At 49.6% G+C, this 19,518-nt stretch overlaps 1 protein-coding gene across 4 annotated transcripts in view; it reads right to left on the reverse strand.

Annotated features, from left to right (window-relative positions):
* The window catches only part of ARHGAP1 (Rho GTPase activating protein 1), a 33,795-nt gene that overhangs the window by 5,127 nt on the left and 9,150 nt on the right, over positions 1-19,518 (reverse strand). For all 4 annotated transcript variants that reach the window (XM_067557663.1, XM_067557664.1, XM_067557662.1 and 1 more), the window contains 9 exons: positions 7,032-7,119; positions 6,567-6,698; positions 5,880-5,966; positions 5,123-5,221; positions 4,201-4,308; positions 2,727-2,803; positions 2,297-2,374; positions 1,398-1,526; positions 926-1,029 (listed from right to left, as the gene is read on the reverse strand). In XM_067557663.1, coding sequence (XP_067413764.1) covers positions 926-1,029; positions 1,398-1,526; positions 2,297-2,374; positions 2,727-2,803; positions 4,201-4,308; positions 5,123-5,221; positions 5,880-5,966; positions 6,567-6,698; positions 7,032-7,119 — 902 coding nt within the window. The remainder of the gene's footprint in view (positions 1-925; positions 1,030-1,397; positions 1,527-2,296; positions 2,375-2,726; positions 2,804-4,200; positions 4,309-5,122; positions 5,222-5,879; positions 5,967-6,566; positions 6,699-7,031; positions 7,120-19,518) is intronic.

The raw sequence follows: 19,518 nt of genomic DNA on the forward strand, positions 1-19,518 counted from the left end.
CCCCTGAGCCTGGCTCTCTAGGAGGAACTGCAATACAGATGATGACAAAGAGGCAGAGCAAGAGAAGGATTCCAGCAGCCAGGAGCCCAGGCCTGTTTTCTAATCATCCTCTGCCGTTCAGTTTGCACTTAAAGCTCCTCAACAATTTCTCAGCCTAGGCCAAATCAGCTTACTTAATGTGGACACAACCCTAAATTACCCAAACCCTCCCCTACTCTGGAAAAGCTGGAGGAGACTGATAGACCTGGAAGTATGGTGGGAGACAGCAAATAGAGTCCAGGGTCCCTTACTGGTCCCTAGGAACTGTCAGGGAGGGATGGCATGGGTGATAAGCAGGGCCCGAAGCATGCAGGGCTTTTGAGATAGCAAGTGACACCTTGCCACGTTCTGCACCAACTGGCATCTCATTCTCCAGGCCATACAGAGATACCTTGACCCAGGGGGTACTGTCGTCCAACACGTCCAAAGCACTGCTACAGCCAAGAGTACCACGGGGCCTAAGTGTCCCCACCCCTCTTGCTGGGGATAGACTTGGCTCAGGGGAGCAGCTTCCACAGCAGTGGGAAGCTCCCTGCAAGTCCAATAGGGCAGGATCCAGAGCTCATTTTCTATCCCGCTCTCACTACACATCTGTTTCTTGGCCCTTTATCTGCTCCCCTGGGAGATTTCACCCTCTGTCTCAGTTGCTGTCCTGCCTCCCCTCCCCCCCAACGGGAGCAACTAGCTGAGCCTGATAAGTCAGACTGTTTCCTATCCTTGGGTATGGGGGATCAAGTAAGGTGGTTTCCTGGTCCAAACCTCACTCCCTCTCAGCTGGGCAGCATGTGTGTTGGGGAGGGAGGGCCTGCACAGTAACAGAGCTGGGGCCAGATGCAGTGAGCTGAGAAGAGAAGAGCCTCCCTCGGAGCCAGATGGAGCAGCTCACCTCTGCCAGGAAGGCCATCAGCAAACAGAGCACTTGGTAGTTTTCCTCGGGCAGAGTCTGGAGGGTTTTGCGAACAACATCGATGCGGTTCGACTCCTCCACGTCTGAAAGGGAAACAAATGGGGCACGTGAGTAGGTGAGCAAGACCTTAGCTCACACCCAGGCAACAAAGGGGGGAACCTCCAGCTCTCACCAGGCAACAGGGGGAGCCTGACTCACATTGGGAGGCTCCACTGATAGGAACCCAGCTCACAACGGACAGGTACCCCCGGAAAGACTCCCTCTCCTCTCCATGCCATGGAGATGCCCTTGGCAATGGGGGCTCATCTCTGCTGCCTAGATTCCTCAGAAAGGCACCAGAGCCACAGCCTGGGAGTGTAGCTGTGTATCTGGGGTAGCGTGGAGGAGATCCCTGCCTTCAGGGATTTCAGGCTTCAGTTGTTTGCCTTCCACCCTCTTGCCCCCAACTCACTGCAGAAGTTGACAACGTGGCTGTAGAGGCCAAAGGTGAGCAGGGGCTCCGGCAGCTCCCGCAGGAATGTCTTGAGGATCACAGCAGGGAGGTGAACATCCTCATATTGTTGGAAATCCACCAGCATCCCTGAGGACAGAGAGCAGGCAGAGGCTCAGAGCCCATCGACCAGAGTAGGAGCACACTGCATCGAGGGGGGCAACGAGCAGGACTCGCTCCAGATCAACAGAGCAGGTCATGGGGCCGAAGCCCAGCGCTGCAGCAGAAGCACCCTAAGGAGGAGCATGGCGCAAGACTCACTTGAAATGGAGGTAACTTACTCGCCCAGAAGACAGAAGCAACAGCTCTGCCAATTCCAGCCCCATGTCCCCAAGGTTCATCACCCCAAAACAGGGGTCTTTCCTGATCTTGGTCTCACTCCAGGGCGACAATGGGAAGGTAGGAAAGCCAAGCCCTGGGAAACAGAAGAGTCTCCTCAGGGAGCAGCTGGGAAGAGGGAGATGAGGCGCTCAAGAAACAGGGATGGAGGGTGCGCACTTTGCACTGCTCAAAACACAATTCTCCTGGCAAATTAACGAAAAAGTTCAGTCCTCCTTGGCCAGCAAGATGGAGAGCAGGATTCAAAGATGCTTTAAGATCAGAGTGCAATGAGTTGGTTGGATTCCAGCCTAGAGCCAAAGAGGTATTTGTCCACACAACAGAACGCCTGTGTAGCATTCAAAGGAGATCAAACTCCCCAGCACCGGGTGCAGTGCAAGAAGCTTGATGAGAGCAGAGCCCAAGGACGGGAACAGTGGAGAGGGGGAAACACTGAGGGTCAGGACTGGTGAGGACCAGAGAACTCTCACTTGGAGGTGGGAGTGGGGGAGTGCAGGATTCTCCTGAGGAGGGACACTTACCCATGTTGTATTTTTGCTGGACCTCTTTGACAACCTGTGTGTTTGCTGATCTCCGGAAAATCCCCTCCGTGGTCAGAGCTGGGCAGACAGAGAAGGGAAGGGAGAGTTCACAACAGGCCTGTCACACACTGGAGCTCTCCGACCCTTCCCATCCAGCCACAGCAAGGCTGTCAGAACACCAGCTTCTCCCACGTGCACAGGGCTCTTTTGAGCACAGCTGTGGACAGAGCATCACCCAAGCCCAGATGCTCTGCAGGAAGGAGGGCATGGCAGGATCTCTTTTCCTGGCTCAAACACTCACGTTTGGGCTCCAAATTGTTCTACCATCATTTTCCTTCTATTTCATCAAGATCTGATTGGCATTAGGGTGGGGAAGAGAAGGCATCTGCATGGGACTAGGATGGGTTGAGGTTTTCACCTAAGCACTCACCATGCTCCCGCAGATGGGCAATGGTCTCTGTGACCACCAGCGGGATGGTGGCCTGATCAGAGCTCTTCTCCCTTAGGCTGTGGGGAGAGGAGAAGGTTAGATAATGCCAGTTACCTCTCTCCCACCTGCAGCTCATCACATCTGCTATATGTACGTAGCAGGGATCTCTCTCCCCCACAAACCTGTCCCCAGCCCAGTCCAATCAATGCAGCATCCCTCATCTCTTTGACACTACAAGACACGTATGTTACGCTGCCTTCTACTGCTGATCTGTGTGTTGAGGAGCAATGACTGCATTACAGACAGCACCAGGGACCCATCTGGAGGCTTTGATTGCTGAGAAGGGGCCAGGAAACAATTCAAGTGGCTCTGTAGGATGCAGCTCCTTTTTCCTTTCTCCTTTTTTAGACAAGGACAGAGGGGAGTTTAAATGCAGGGAAGGGAAGTACAGGAGTGCACCTAGACAGCAGCTAGCTGCTGTGCATCACTCCACGGCAATGACAAATGCTGGATGGTTCAGTTAAGATGATCAGTAATGAAATATCGACATGTACATTATCACCACTTGGTTTCAGAGTCAACACCCCATTGCAAAGAATGGGCCAAATCACCCCTCTCAAAAATACCGTTTCAGGATGCCTGTAAACTCAGCCAGTGGTCACTGCCACTGGTTACACTGAGGTCATGTTTTTGGAAAGCTTTCACTGCAGCCATAAGGTTATACAATCACTTCCCAAACTGCTCCATGGGGAAATCCCGGAGCACAGGGAGCTGGTTCCCCTTCATTTCCAGTGGCCAAATTGCATTCAAAGCTAAAGATACATTAAATAATACTTTGCCAATGTCACTTTCCCACGTCAGCAATTCTGAAGCTGCCACAGGGATGTGATATGACCAGGAAAGGGTGGGGAGGCAGTCAGGCAAGGATGAATGGGAGAGGATGTGTCCCTGAGAATCCCTCTATTAAAAACAGCATCTAAGCTATGGAAAAAGTTGTGGGTCAAATCCTCTGCCCTGCTCCAACAAAATAATGCCATTTTAACTGGCCCCTTGAGGATTCCTCCAACTTGAGGAATCCTCCAATGGCATGGCTCATACTCCCGCCCTTCCCAGCCCTAGCCCCAAGCACAAGGGGTGTAGCTGGCATGTCCTTGTGTCCCAGTGAACTCCTCAGTTCCTGAAACACCCCTTGGGGGCTGTTAGCTGTCAGCACGTTACAGAAACCCTGAAGTGCCTCTAGCTTACACCAAGAACTGGCCCAGCAAGCAGGCAGGCCAGGGTCTGAGGTGGACAGAGGGTAGCTCAGGATCTGGGCTAGAGAACTGAGGTTTTCAAATGACAACTCAGGCTCTGCGGCAAGTTCAAGAAATGGGCAATTTTGCTGCCATTTCTGCAGCTGCCCTATTGCATTATACTCAGGGCCCTGGCATTAGCTGGCTCAGCAGCCAAAGCAACGCAACTCCGAGATACTCACTGCTGCAGAGACACCCCAAACTGCTGGTTTGGCAGGGGAGGGCGCGGGGGGGTCTGCTTCTGGGGCACTTGAGAGGGTTTCTGCAGTGATTTCAGGTACTCATCATATCTGCAGTGAGAGAGACAGATTGGTGGGGAACCAGCCCATCTCACACCACCAACCAGCACCTGCAATCTCACACCCAGCACCATACCCATGCCCTATGGACACTCATTGGGAACTGCCCCAAAGACAGTGCCAACCTAGCATGTGCTGACCCCACACACAGCAGAGAGGCAAGGGCAGACAGCTCAGGGGTGCTGAGGCAGCAAGACCAGAGGCCTAAGCCTCCAGCAGAGAAGAGGGAGCCAGGAGGGGTCTGTACAGAGAGAGCAGCTGACTGGGATGGATGGGGAAAAGACAGGGCAAAGGATTGTACAGTGAGGTAGTCAGGGCAGGTTTGTTGGATGGCAAGGAGGGACGTGTATGAGAGAGGTAGAGCCAGAGGAATCCAAACAAGCTGGGGTTGCAGTTGATGCACCTGTGAGAGGCCAGAGGAAAGCTGAAGTGCCAAGGCCCCACTGCGCTATTGAGCAGAATGGGTGCACAGGCAGCAGCGGACAGAGAGGGGCAGCAGAGACACACACAGGGGGTAAGGTCACTTGCCTGAGAGGAGACCAGGAGGCAGAGGAGACAGAGGCAGCAAAGGGGCCTAGTGGGACAAAGTCAGGCATTGATGCTGGGGACAGGCAGGAAGGGAAGCTAGGAAGAGCCTCCTCTCTGAGACACCATGGCACGGCTACCTCAGCTCCATCATCACTTGGGAGCAAAATAAGGCCCCTCCCCATCACTTCCTTCCTCCTTTCCACTGTCTCTCCCCGCTGCCCATCTTCCCTCCTCTGATGGAGCCGAGTGAGTGGGTAGGCAGGCAGCACGCTCTCACTTTAGCACCTGGCTTGGGATCCCCAGTTGCTCCAGCTTCACATGCTCCTCCAGATCGCTCAGGAAGTTCACATAAAAAATCTTCCGTCCAAACTTGAAGCTGCAAAACAGAGGGCAAGCAGGTCCATGAGGGTTCAGGAGTGACTAGCATCAGCAGAGTCAGAGGGAGCACAGGGCAGGAGCAGCAGAAGTGAGGGGACATTAGCAGAACTGCCTGAGAAACCAAGGGCTGGAAGATCATGGGGCCTGCAGGGCAGAATTGAGGAGCCTTGGCAGTGCTAGGGGCAGGACAGGGTAAGCAGTAGGGGTACCATGCACTGCAGTTCCCTCTCAACCCACATCTTCAGTGAGGCAATGCTAAGGCTCCGCCACAGCCTGGCTCAAAGCCAGGCAAAGATGGGCTCTGTACAGCCCAGCACTGCCCCTCCCCGAGCTCTGCAGCAGGCTGGAGACAGCTCCTCTTTTCAGTTGTAGCACAGAGGGCTGAGAGGTTCACTGGTGACACACTGAACTCAGTGTCACTTTGAGTTTCATTCTCCTCCTCCCCTTCTGTCCTGGAGCTGAAGCCTGGGAAATGTGACATTTGGAGGGGGCTGAGCTCCCCAGGCACCCAGCAGTTTTGGCTGGATCTTTCTGAGCACAGAAATAATGGGAGGCATAGCCCCTGAGAGGTTAATGCAGCAGGAGTCACCAGCACAGGAAGAGCTGGGAGCCTGTGCTCCCCTCAGCCTGCTGAGCCAGCCTCCGCTGCCCCCTACCTGATCAGAGGCTTGAAGAGAATCAGCAGTGTCTTGATGAACATCGTTGGGTGCACAATGTACAGCGCTTTGATGTTCTTCTTGTACCTGCCAAAGGAAGCCGAGTGAGGAAGAGTTGTGCCTTGGGTGGGGAGCTGGGCATCTCCAGGAGCTCAAAGCTTCAGATGTCTCCCTTGTGCTCCAAGTCCCATGCTCCAAACCCTCAATGCACTATGCCCTTCCTTGGGGCTCCCTGTGTAATCCCCATTCTCCAGCCTTCTGTATCTCCCTTCTCCCCACATTTCCTAGCCCTCAACCACCCAGCAACCTCAACCCTTGCTCTTTGCCAACCCACAACTCCACTGTGGAGGCACTGTCTCAGGAGGGGATGAGCTGCCACGAAGCCTCGACACTCGCACTGACTCTTGCCTTTGCTAGCCTTCTGCTGACTTGGAGAACATTCTGCAGGGGTAGTCGGTACCCCTAACTCAGTCTGTCTATAGAACGATCTTCAGAGCATTTGACAAACAACAGTTCATCCCCACCACCTCCCAGCAGGCAGAGACATGGGAGGGATTATGATTCCCAGGTTACAGACGGGGAAAAGGACTTGCCTAGGACATGCTTTAGAATGAAAGAGGACCACACAGGGAGTCAGACTGTAAAAGAGAACTCAGGAGTCCTGTCCCATTGGCCACACCCACTCACTTGCGGTCAAATTCCCGGTAGGCATCCCGCAGCCAGCTCAGGGACGGCTTGTTCTCACTGGTGAGGCCATGGTGCAGATACACCAATGTGTAGTCACTCTCCACATACTGGTCCAGTGTGAACTTAAGGTACCTGGGGAGATGCAGGAATTCCTGAACACACAGCATGCACTGGCATGTATATAAACTTGCTTCCTATTGGCCTCCGTTGGCATAAGGAAAGTTCTTCCATACTGCAGAAATGGAGGCACTTGTGCCCTAGGTGAGGGAGGAGAGAAGCATACAGGAGGGCAGTCCCTGGCCAGGGGATTGGCTGGCTGTGTGTGGGGCAACCCCCACCTAGTAGGAGATTGTAATTGAGTGCACAGCTGCTGCCTATAGATCTGGCCCACATGGACCCAGAGCTCAGGGACTCTCTCAGATCCAGGCTATCAGAGGAGCAGCAGACCCCCAAGGCAGTACTCACTCTAGCAGTTTCACATGGTCAAGTTGATGGCTGGGCGGCATCCGGCAGGCACTGAACAAAATGACTTTCCGTCCATACTTGTCATCACCTGGGAATGAAATGCCAGCGATCACAGGGAGATTCAGGGACAACATTGGGCTCCCAGCAGCACATTTGCAATGGAGCAGGAGTCCCTCCACCATGGGGCAAAAGCCTGGGATGTCACGGCAACCAACACAGCTTGCCTGACCTCTGCCTTAGCAGAGCCCACCTGGCCCATAGCTGGGAGAGGCAGTGATCTGAAAGCACCCAGGGCCCTAAGGGCAGGTAATGTGAAAGATGTCTGACAGTGTGGAGCGGATGCCACACAGCCCAGCGTGAAAGGGCAGAAGGTGGGGCTAGGATGTCCTGGAGCTCCACATGTCCACTGTCCTCCACATAATGGCCTCAGATAGCAACAGTGGAACAGAGATTGCCCAAAGTTGGGCACCTGCAGCACTATGGCTGTGTGCATTGCTACAGAGATGTGAGCACCCCTAGTAGAAGGGAGACCTTTCCCTCAGACACAGAGGCTGCCCCTTCCCCATTTCCAGAGCATGGGCCCAGGCTATGTGCTATGCTTCTCTCCTGGTGTATTTGCTCTTGTCTCAACTGAAGTTTGCTCCTGCATTCACATTGAAATCGGATCACACTCTAAATCAACCAAAGGCAGAGGCAAAAGCTGCACAAAGGACAGGCTGTCTCTGGGCACAGTGGAGCGGAGCAGAGCAGAGCCAGGGGAAGAGAGGCAGGATCCACCAGGTGGTCCCACCCCACTCCTCCCCATAGCCTATTCTAGAGAAGTAGGAATTGGTGCCATTAGCCTCTGAAGTTTCTGGCAGAACAATGTTGTTTGTTTCCTGGCCTCAACAACATCGTGGCAGTTTAAAGGTATGTCTACCCAGCAAAGAAAAACCTGTGGCTGGCCTGTGCCAGTTGATGCAGGCTCACGGGGTTCAGGCTCAGGGGCTGTCTCATTGCTGTGTAGACTTCTGGGCTCGGGCTAGAACCTGAGTTCTGGGATCTTCCCATCTTGCAGGGTCCTAGAGCCTGGGCTCCAGCCCAAGCCCAGATGTCTCCACAGCAATAAAACAGCCCCGCAGCCTGAGCTGGCTGGCACAGGCCAGCCACAGTTGTGTAGCTGCTACGTAGACATACCCTAACATTATTCTAGGGAGATCACCTGGCAAAGCCAGTGTGATCCTACCAAACTCAGCATGGGGACAACCCTACCCAGCTTGAAGTCCAGCAAAGAACAGCTCCCATCACACCAAAGGAACTCCACCCTAGGGAGATGGTCCCTGAGCCTCTCCTGTTGTCCCACCATGGGCCACCTGACATAACTGTTATGACTTCAGTGGACTTCTACCAATAGAGAATGTGGTCCCATGAATGAAGCCCTAGTATGGAGATGAGGGGAGAGTTCAACTGAGGGGATAGAGGGAATTGCCCTCTATCTGATGTTGAGCTTTTCTCTTTTGTACTGATTCACTAAGCAGATGGTTATACAGAGCTTCAGTGGAACACCCACAGACACAGCACCTGAATGAAGGAGCCCCCATCCATTTCCATCAGGATGGCTTATTTTCAAATCCCAAGGAAGGTTGGGAACAGCTTCCCTTGAGAAACTGTGACCTTCCACCACCAGGACAACAAAGAGCAAATCTTGCCCTGAGAGCCCAAGTATCATGGAGAGCCAGTGCAGCGTGGCCCTGCCCAGTGAGAGGAGGAGGAGGAATACAGAATGTCCTAAATGGCACCAACACCACCACAAAAGCGGCCACATGGAGAAGAAGCAGAAACTTTTCCCCATTTCAAACTGTAGTTTCCCAGCATCATTCACAACACTGAGTCCCCTCACTTCTCCAGTTCCCAATTCAAACTCATCTCTCACAGGGCATACAGCCACTTGTCTTCACATCCCTGCACTGGGATGTTGGACCTCCAACTGCCCTTATTACAATCAACATCAGCAGCTGAGATCCTTAGTCAAAACACAGCAAAGTAGGTTATCATGTCTAACAAACAAGGGCCAATTCCATAGATTATGGAAATAAAGCCTGCCTGTGCTGAGGCAAGTGGTCGTTGATGCCAAAAGCAGCTGCAGGTCTGCATGTGTGAGAGCTGCAGCCACAACACCCAAGAAAGCATTACCTCTCAGGGACCAGCAGTCCTTAACCCCACCCACATAGTCCTGGCCCTAAGAGCAGATTTCCTCACCTGTCTCTCACTCTCCCTTTCCACTGATACCTTATTGTAACTCACCAGACAATACAAGAGGAGGTGGAGTTCTCCAATATAATCAATCCGGTCCCTGTACAATAGTTAGGGAGACAACTGAGGCAGTAGGGGGCAGCTCTGGGTATAGGCCATGAGGGGGTGATCAACCATCACATGAACACAATGAATGCATGCTGAGGTAGGAAGCACTGAGAGAGGACGTGGTATCCAGCAGATACACAACACTAGGAGAGGGTGATGCAGAAACCATCCGGAACAACTGTACACAGCCACAGCCAGGTCACAAGATCAACATCAAACAGCTTATCCCATCGGAGCCCAAACTCTGTCTAACCAAGAAGCTTCTCGGCAACTTGCCATACACCCACTATGCAAAAATGGGCTACCTTGCAGCTGCCCTTATATTGAAAATGAAAGTGTCATCTGCAAAGTCATGGGCTTGTGGATAAGGCACTATTACAGCTTCCCAATGTGGATAGGTCATTCAGCCTCTTTAAGCCTCAGTTCCTTGTCTGTACACCGGGGATACTTCCTGACTTCACAGGATGTTGGGAGGATAAATCGGTTTAAGTCTGTGATGCTCTCAGGCATTGTGATAATGGGAGCCCAGATAAGAATATGAAAAGACTCCAGGTCCCAGTATGCAATGTGGAAAGGTGCTGTATGTTGGGAACTGCATTCTCTCCAGGCCACCCCTCCATATTAATAGCAGCATGGTCCTCATTTAACCCAGGGGCTGTCTTTCAAGAAAGGCTAGTTTGTGCAAAAGGAGTCGGGAGTGGAGTCCATAATAAAGGCATGAACTTGCCATGCTAGAACACTCTGCACTGATGCAATATCCCAGAATCGCCGAGTTCTGCGCTGAGATCCTTGAGAAACTGATTCCTGAGCTTGGAAGATCTCTAGACATAGACGAACTGAAGCACATAGCCTTTAAGGCCAAATCAAACTACCAGGACACCTGCCACTGGAGTAACATGAAAGACAATGCTGAGGGCCCAGTAACCTTGCTTGGTACACAGCCCTGGCGAGGATGCCTGGTGCTGTCAGTTCTGCGGCCTGTGTTATACAGGAGGTCACATGAGATGATCACAATGGTCCCTTCTGGACTTAGAATCTATGAATCCAGGACTAAGGTACAATCCCTGCACCAGCCTTAGAGAGGAAGGCAAATTCTCTTGGATATTTGCCAGAGGAAAACAAACAGAAATGGGCATCGAATCACTCAAAAGAGCTCCAGAAACATGGCTAGATTTGCCTTCCAAATCAGGAGGATAGTACATTATGTAAGGGCATTTAAGGAAGGCAGTTGGAGAAATATACTGTGAGACCAACATACCCACAAGTGCCTGGGCTTCTCCTTAGCTTGACTGTACTGAGCTTAGTCAGTTAACATATAAGCCACCTGAAACCAACTGCTTCAAATCCAATTTCCATCTGTCATCTCACATCAAATTGGTCCTTCCAGCCAAGGCAAAGCCAGCTCCCAAGCATTCAGGGGGTTTTGAATCATCATTGGTTCCCATTTATTAAAAAAAGCAACTGCAGCCAATTCTACAAGCTTTTGGCTGTCTGAGAAAATTGCTTCCAGGTGGCCTCTCTACCTTGGAGAGAGCAAATCATTACTATGTTTGATCTCTGACATATGGTTCATTCCTTATGCTGTTTGGTTTTGAAAATGTAATATTAATCTTTATTTCTAAGCCTCTACATTTCAGCCACTTATTGGCAGTGCAAATAGCTATTGCTCCCACTAAACTCAACCACAGACCATGAGCTAATGATTCTACTGTTCATTTGTTCTGTTCCTCTCCCAAATGGGGTGTGCTCAGAAATAACAATTAGCAAACAACCAGCAAGAAGTGATTATACAGAACTCAGAGTCCAAAGTACACAACAAACACTACACGTAGATGTCCAGACACACAAGGAATCTCTTCATCCAATACTGAAGTGCAGCACAGTAGTACCTCTCCAATTTTTCAACACCCTTCTAGAGGATTGAAACTACAGTGTTAATTTAGGGGGAAACAACTTAATTACTCAAATTAGAATTTGACCAGGACCCAAGGTAAACACCCTGTAAAGTACAAGTTGTTTTTAAGGATCAAGTGGTTAGCACTTCCATTTTCTCCCTCACCCAGAGGGCAGCACCTCCAGTACAGAACACACTTCCAAATACCATACTGGGGCATTGGGACAAAAGGAATTATGCCACTTGCTAAATCGTCAACACAATACCTTGCTTTTTCTTAGAGGGCTGCCATTTAAATGTTTGATATAGCTTGTGCTTTTGACAAAGCCAGGACATCTCAGGCTGTGATCTCAGAGCTATATGGTCCTAATAAGACCACTCTACATTAAATGGAAAGCCATAAAGCCATTAGGGGAAGTATTTGGTTAACTGTCTGCAAAACTCCCTAAACATTTCCAGGTGTACTTCACCTGGGAAACACTGCCCAGGTCACTTGAGATGTGTGCCATGATTTGAGTCTGTTGCATGATTATGCCATTAACTAGAACCAGTCCAGGAACGCTGATTATTCCTAATCTCCCTAGGTACACTCAGCCGGGTATCCTATGCAAATCTCAATACACCAGTATTTAGATATCAACAGAATGCAGTTAGTCAGGATCTGCCACCAAAGCGCTAATGTTACAAAATACTCCAAAGATACAGCATTCAAGGACAAGTATCAACTAGCAGAGCTCAAATATCTGGGCCTCAGCCAAGTTCACAGAGACTACAGGTCTCAGAATGCAAGACTACCTGACCAACCTCAAGGACTGCATGCTGGGACCTTTATTGGAGCAGAAGTCAGCAACAGAACTACTCTAATGCAATTTCAGGCTCCAGGCAAGTTGGTGACACAGGTGGTCAGATGTCCCTAACATATTTTAGGTTCACTTTAATGTTGAAGCAGATTGAGCATTTCAGGCAGACAGGAAGCAAATCCTATAATTTGCAGGCATAGTTACTAGGTGTCCTAGCATCCAGTCTCTCTTTGTCTAGGTATTTCTTACACACTCATCACCAAGGTACCTGAGCACTACCAGAATTATAAAGACATATGAAGAGTCCAGAGCCTGCATCCTTTGTAGGTTTGGGGGAGAACCAAGAGAGGGTATCTGAGGAAGCTAGTGAGACGGAGTTGAAGTTAGCAAGATGCTGTGTTTCAAGGTTACATTGGGAAACTCCTGACTCCAACTAAGTGACTCCAGGGTGAAGGACAAATATATCATACCTATTTAATGCTTTATTTGTACTTAAAACTATTAAACTGTTGCAGAAGGACCGCGTAAAATATGTAAAATGGGAGGATTATGAGGGCATGACAGATTGGGGAACAGAGAGATAAGGCAGTGGGGAACACCCACAGAGAAAGAACTGAACTAAGGCAGTCATGGAAAACAAACCTGAGGAAGACCTCTGCCAGCTCAAAAGCTTCTCTCTTTCACCAACAGAAGTTGGCCCAACAAAAGATATTACTTCACCCACCTTGTCTCTGTAAAAAACAGTGGCATTTATCAGCAATTCCAGGGCCTGAATAAAGGGCTCAGCCAGCTGAAAGTTCAAAGATGGTGGAAAGAGTTCCTAGCACCAGAACAGAGCTCCTCTGCATTGATCAGTCCAATGGCATTTTAACAGCCAAGCTCCTGACATTTGGGGATAGACTCCAGAGAATGTTAATAAATGTGATCACCTTCCTCAGCAAGCACACAGAACCATCTAACACAGATTCAGGGTAGCATGGGGGGACACACAACCATAACATGATGTCCTGCCAGCAGCTGCCAGCAGAAAAAAATTGCCCCTTAAGGATTTCACAGTAGAGTGGCCAATCAAAGCGCCAGCATAGCAAGTCTATTTCCTGATTGCAACAGTGGATAAGAGGAAGGGAAGCAGTCTCAGCACGGATGCCTGAAGCACACGCCACAATAAGATGAAGCTGGCTCCAAGCTAAGTTGGCCCAAAGAAACCATCACCACGCAAGAGGAGAAACAGAACTCATGCCAACACCTGAGAACCCAAGGGTGCCCAGCATGAAGTCTGCAGGCTAAACTCAGCTCAGAGAGTTCTACCATGTCTAACATGGAGCCGGATGTGCAGTCCACAGAGATGACAATCCCAGTTAGCTGCACCTCCACATTAAAGAAGAGGACGGTGGCTGCAATTTACTTAGTTTAGTGCACATTACATGCAGCCTTCACAGTTCTGGCAAGTTGCCGACGCAGCCCTAGGCTGGGCAAAGTTTGGGCTCCCCTGAGATAACCCAGCTACAGGTCACAATCATGCTAAAGGAATACCATGATCCAGAGCATCCAGTGCCAATGACATGAGAACCAGTCACTCTACCTACCTGACTGGGCCCCATCAAATGCACCCTGCCCTGGAGGAACAGAAACAAAGTTACAACAAGCCAAGTCTGAAGCCTCCTTACAGGAATAATCTTAAGGACCGAATTCCAGAGTCTGAACAGGCAATCACCCTCACTCATACTCTGTTCTGCTGCAGAGATCAGAGTTCTCTCTTACCCTTTTCCCATGTTCCTATGAAAAGCAATGTCACCTAGCGGTTAAAGGAGAGGACTGAAAGTCAGGACTCCTGGGTCTTACTCTTGCGCCTTTTCCTGGTTCTTTTACTGAGTCAGTGTGTAACCTTGGTCGAGTCATTTCCCTATTATGTGCTTCAGTTTCCCCATATGTGAAACTGGGATACCAGTACTCCCCTACACACTAGGGCAATGGTTCCCAACCTTTTTGGCTCAAGGGCCACAGATATCATTTTTACAACCCTGAAGGGCCACCAGCCTCTGCCAGCAGCAGCAACTCCCCCTCCCCCCCTTGCAGCCAGATAGAAGGAGTTCCTTGCTGATCTCCCGTCCCTCTGGCTACAGCAGAGAAACCACATGCATCCTGTAGCCCTGTGCGCTCCACCTGAGTCCCTAGACAATGAGTCCAGGGAGAGAAGCCAGGACTACACCTTTGTGAGTCACCAGGACTTGCCCAGGTGACCCTGGACTCCATCATGTTTCTGTAAATTTCCACAAGCATAGCAAATGACCATAAAAGGCAGCTGCACCCCACAACCATATTGTCTTCTGTCTTCATTTCTGCTTCCTATCTCTGGATTAACTCATTTGCAACTGAAGCTGTGAAACAAAGGACTGAGATCCATCCAGGTACTGATGTACACCAGAGGGACTACCTGCAAACCAGACCTGAAAATGCCACAATTCTACTGAGAATCTGATATATGACCTTACAGTCATTTGTATGCATCTAATTGCTTTGACCAATTTAACATCTCTCTTATTACTTGTTTCTTTCCTTTTATAATAAACCTTTAGTTTTAGTTACTAAAGGATTGGCTGGCAGTGTGGTATTTTGGGTAAGATCCAAATTTATATTGATCAGGCAACGTGGCTGACCCTTTGGGGATGAGGAGAACCTTTCTGGTAAAGGAAATAGCGTTTTTATAACTTCTCTCTTTACTGGACCTAGTGGCTGATTGGGAGTCTGAGACTGAAATGCAATAAGGGGGCTGTGTAGCTTCTTGATAACCATTGTGGGGGATCAGAAGCATTTTTTGTGGCTAGCTGGGGAGTCTAACTTCAGTGTTACCCACCAGTGCTGAGAGAATCTGCTCTCCTTTTACAGCCTGCCCGGACCTTGGCATTTTCAGGTGATCTACTCTAGGCACTGACGGGTCACACAGCCTACTTTGCAATAAGCCGGAGTTCACTTAAGAAGCAACAGTTGGGGACTATTTATACTCCAGATGCTTCCATGACATTTTGTGAACCCTTAATATTATTGCCTACCAATAAGTGAAAGAGAGTAGCTCTTAGGTAGGGATCTGTATCTCTGAAAGATCTCATGCCACCTCCACCCATTTCCATCTCTCTTCAACAAGTTCAGAGGGCAGGCTCCAACACAGATACTAAACCAGCTTTAGGGGGCTGGCAAGAGCACAGCTACCCTTAGAAGCCACCCCATCCTCCCAATCTCACATGCCACAGTCACATGTCAAAATTTTGAGGCAGGAACTGGGCCTTCCTTGGCAGGTCCCAAAAGTCAGTTCTGCAGAGGGAGCTCATCACTTTGCACCATGTCAATATCCCAAAGGAACATTACCAAAGCCAGCACATAAATACTCCTGAGTGCAGAGGGGAATGGATTCCTGTCCAGAGAACAGCAACGAAAACACACTGCACTAGAGGGGGAAGGACTATTGTTATCACTGATGGAAGGCAATGCAGGAGCTCTGCTGAGCACAGATGCTGCCCAGGGCCCCCATATGGGGGGGTGGGGAAAGGGTACACCTACTGGGACCCAGAGGCCCTAGGGGGCCCAGCCCAGACTGCAACCCCTATTACCATGAGGAAAAAAAATTTCATGGTTCATGAGATTATATGTATGGGATGAGGGATTGTGGTATGTGTGTGGGAGAGGGACCATTTTACAAGTTTGTACTGGGCCCAACAAAATTATGCTTAAGCCCTGCTGCCACCAGCACAACACACTGCAACACACAGCTCCAATACAAGCTCTGCAGACAGTCACTGCCATTGCACATTAAAATATCCCCTTGAAATGGCAGCTGCAGGAACTCAGAGATGTGTTCAAAGGTCAGATGGAGTCAGTCTCGCTCCTGGATCTGTCATCAAAGTACAACACAGTAAGGTACAGCAACGGGCAGTGATCTGCCCTTTGCCCTGCCTGCAGCAGGACTGGAATTCCTCTCCCCTTGCAGGGATGGAAGCTTTCCACTGCCACAGCAGGCTGTGCTACACACCAACACTAAGCCTGTTCTGCAAGGGCAGTCCAGTAAGCTAACAGTTACTGCTTGAAATCTACTGCTTCTCACCAATAACAAACAACAGAAACAAACCTCAAATTTCAGGGATTGGGAAGAGGCCTATTGAACAGAGGCTACACTGCTGAAGGGAAGGAAGGCAGCAGCTGCTCACTCTCCAGGCCTTTGCCAGCATCTTCCACCCTCCACAGAAGCAGATTATTCACAGGCAATCACATATAGGGCTCTAACTTCCTTGTGCCAAGTGGGAGAAAGCCAATTATTTGGGGGAAAAGCAGAGATTATAATGCATCTTGCAGCTGCAGGTTTGGGAGACAGGCATAAGTGGGTAAAGGCAGCTTCCTTGTCTCCTTCACCATTACGTAGCCTCTAGAATGCAATCAAACAGGGCAGGAGGATGAGCAGGGAATACATTGCTTTATAGCAACTCTAAGATTCTCGGTTTTCCCCAAATTCCAGGGGGATTTGCATTCTCTGGATCCTACTCTCACCTCCTTGATGGCCCCTAACCATTAGTCATGTTCGCTGGATTCACTTTCATCTGTAATTTGGGGCCAGGATTCTACTGTATCTCAGTTTGTCTTTGCCCAAGGTGTCAGAAATGACTCCTAGGTCTTTTAGAAGTTACTAACAAAATACGGATGGTTGGAGAGGCGGCCCAGGGGATGAGCCTGAGTCTGGAGAGGTTCCAACAAGGTGCTCAGAGCATAGGATAGCAAGCTCTTCTCCAAATGCTGCATGTTGTGCTTTCTCCCAAATCTTACATTGCAGAAGCGGTTAGGGCTGAGGTGCCAAGCGGCCTTTGCTAGAGTTTCTGCACAAGTGATTAAGGAATTTAACTGCTACAGAGCAGGAATTCCACTGACAAGAAGAAAAGGAACCCAGAAACAAGGAATGCATGCTGGATGCACCAGAAATCTCTACCCTAGGGCTGATTGAAAATTTTCTGACAAAACTGTTTTCTGAAGAAACACAATTTTTCACAAAATATGTCTGTTTTCCATGGAAATGTCAATGTTTCATCAAAAAAAATTAAACACTCAGAAAACAAAATAATTTAGCCAAAATTTAAACTATTCTGATTCAAAATGGTGTCACAGGGCCTCATGGGAGTTGTAGTTCAGATGCCTTACACCTCTATTCCCCTCTATGGGCTGGGCTCTCTAGCAGAACTACATTTCCCATGATGCACCACAGCTAGGGACTCATCAAACATGCACCCTCACTTTATCAAGGATGGGAAAATGGTGCATCATAGGAGAAAATATATTCCTGCAGAGAGCTTGACCCATAGAGAATGGGAGCATAATGTCCCACAAGTAAAAGCCCCATGGGGCAACTCAGAACCACTGTGAATCAAAAATTTTTAGTTTTTTATATTTCACTAAAAAGCCAACATTTTCTGTGGTGGTAGTGGGGAAACGGGACAATCACCAAAATACTGTTTTTCCAACCAGTTCTACTTCACACTTTTAGAGTTCAAATCCTCCCTCTTAGGGCCGAGACAACTTGGGGGCCCAGAGGGCTACCCAGATCACAAATTAGCAGCAGCCATATAATGACTGTCCCAATTATTTTGTAGCCATAATTGTTTTTGTAATACTAAGCTGTGTTGTACAAACATTGTGCATCCTTCCATCAAGAAGGAGCTGCTGCTCTAATCTCACATGACAACCCTGGGTGCAACAAGCTCAGCCTGAGGATGAGAACTAGACTTCAGCTTCTGTTTCCTTGTCTCAGCATAGCACTGATGCCCCAGAATGCACTTCAGGAAGAGATGGACTGAATTAGCCACTTGTCCTCTGTCCTGAAGTGCAGGACAGGGCATGGGTGACTGAGCAGAGCCACAGGAGGAATCTATTGAAGCAGCAGGATGGGCAAAACCTCAATCTCTGCAGCCATTTGGTAATGATTGAAAGAAAAATGAGGCATGAACTGATTCTCTTAGGCTGGCCATGGTGAGCTGTCACTGCCTAGAAGGCTTAAGTGCAAATCAGCAGCTTGTCTGGTGAGCCAGAAGCAGTTCAGTTTTAATTCTCCAGCCCAAGGTTTCAGCTGCCAAAGGCTATTTTCTAATCAGATTCTTCCTAGTCTGAAAGAGGCTCCCTTAGTGCTTTATTGCAGCACTGACACAGTGCGTTCTCCACCTCCGAAATCATTAATGTGGGCCCTGCCCAACGGCACCAGTTCAGACCCTCCTAGACTGCACATGTCCCACTGCAGTCCTGGGAATGTGATCCTGTGATTCTGAGGTCTGGGCTGTGTTGTGATGTTTTGAATATTGTTTCAGTCACCTTATTAATTATTGACTAAGGGCTGAATAAACAGCCCTGTCACGGAGACTCAGGCAGCCCCTCTAATCAACAGGGCCCACTGCCAGGAGCTGAACACGTCAGGGAGCCTCTGGACAACATCTCAGTTAACCCACTGACTGGAGCTACACTGCCAACTCCTCCCCACCCAAGACAAATACACCACTGGTTGCTGGTGAAGGATCCCAGATTGACATCTCTGGCTACAGCCTCCACTCTCAGAACAAGTTCAGCTGGGGCAGCAGCAGGGTGAGCTTTCCCCCACCAGCTGCTGCCAATGTGCTTCAGCCCAGCCCTAGACAGACCATGCCCCTTTTTAGGGGGTCAAAATGGAATTCCGTTTCCATGATACATTCAGTCCTGGGCTTCTCCACTGAAATTGCCAACAAGCTAATTAGTGCCAACTGCTAGTGGGTGTAGTGATGTTTCTGTCTGGACTGAGGCCACCTCCCTTTGCATTGAGTACTAGCCTGCCCTCCATTCACCGACTAGTTCTACAACTGCCGTGCTCTCCCTCCTGGTTCCTATAGACACAGGGAGTCCAAACAGTGTCACATTGGGCTTTCTGGGTCTTCAGTGATCAGATCTGAATCTTTTCAACATAGGTTCCATGACATCAGCTGATGGAATTCAAAGCTGAATAACAGGCACTGAGCATGCCCAGGGCACATGGTTGCTGGGTGGGAGAGTGGCAAGCGGGGGACTATATGCAATGGGGAGGAAATCACCAGCCCAGAATGAGGCAAGTCAGTGCCCTTCACATTGGACCTGAGATGATCACAGAACACAGGAACTGGACAAATGTAGCAGGCTGTCAGCCCAGCTGGTCTGCTAACATAACTCCAACAGCAGCCAATGGCAGAAGCTTCAGAGAAAGGCTTCTGAGATCACAGGGACAGGCATGCGAGAAATTAAGGTAGATAGATAATTACCCCAATGGTGTAAACCTACCCACAGTGGGGCAGGAGATTCATTTCACAGCCCAGGCACACACTCCAGTCAGTCATCCTGCCACCATGAGAGCCTCCTGAAATCCCACCTGCCATTTCAGTTAGATATGGAATTCTTCACTTTGCATCCTATTATGTAGATTTGT

This window comes from Emydura macquarii, unplaced genomic scaffold (genome assembly GCF_026122565.2).
Source record: "Emydura macquarii macquarii isolate MOO-44397 ecotype Brisbane River unplaced genomic scaffold, CSIRO-AGI_Emac_v2 contig_1876, whole genome shotgun sequence".
In the NCBI taxonomy this organism is placed as follows: Eukaryota; Metazoa; Chordata; order Testudines; family Chelidae; genus Emydura; species Emydura macquarii.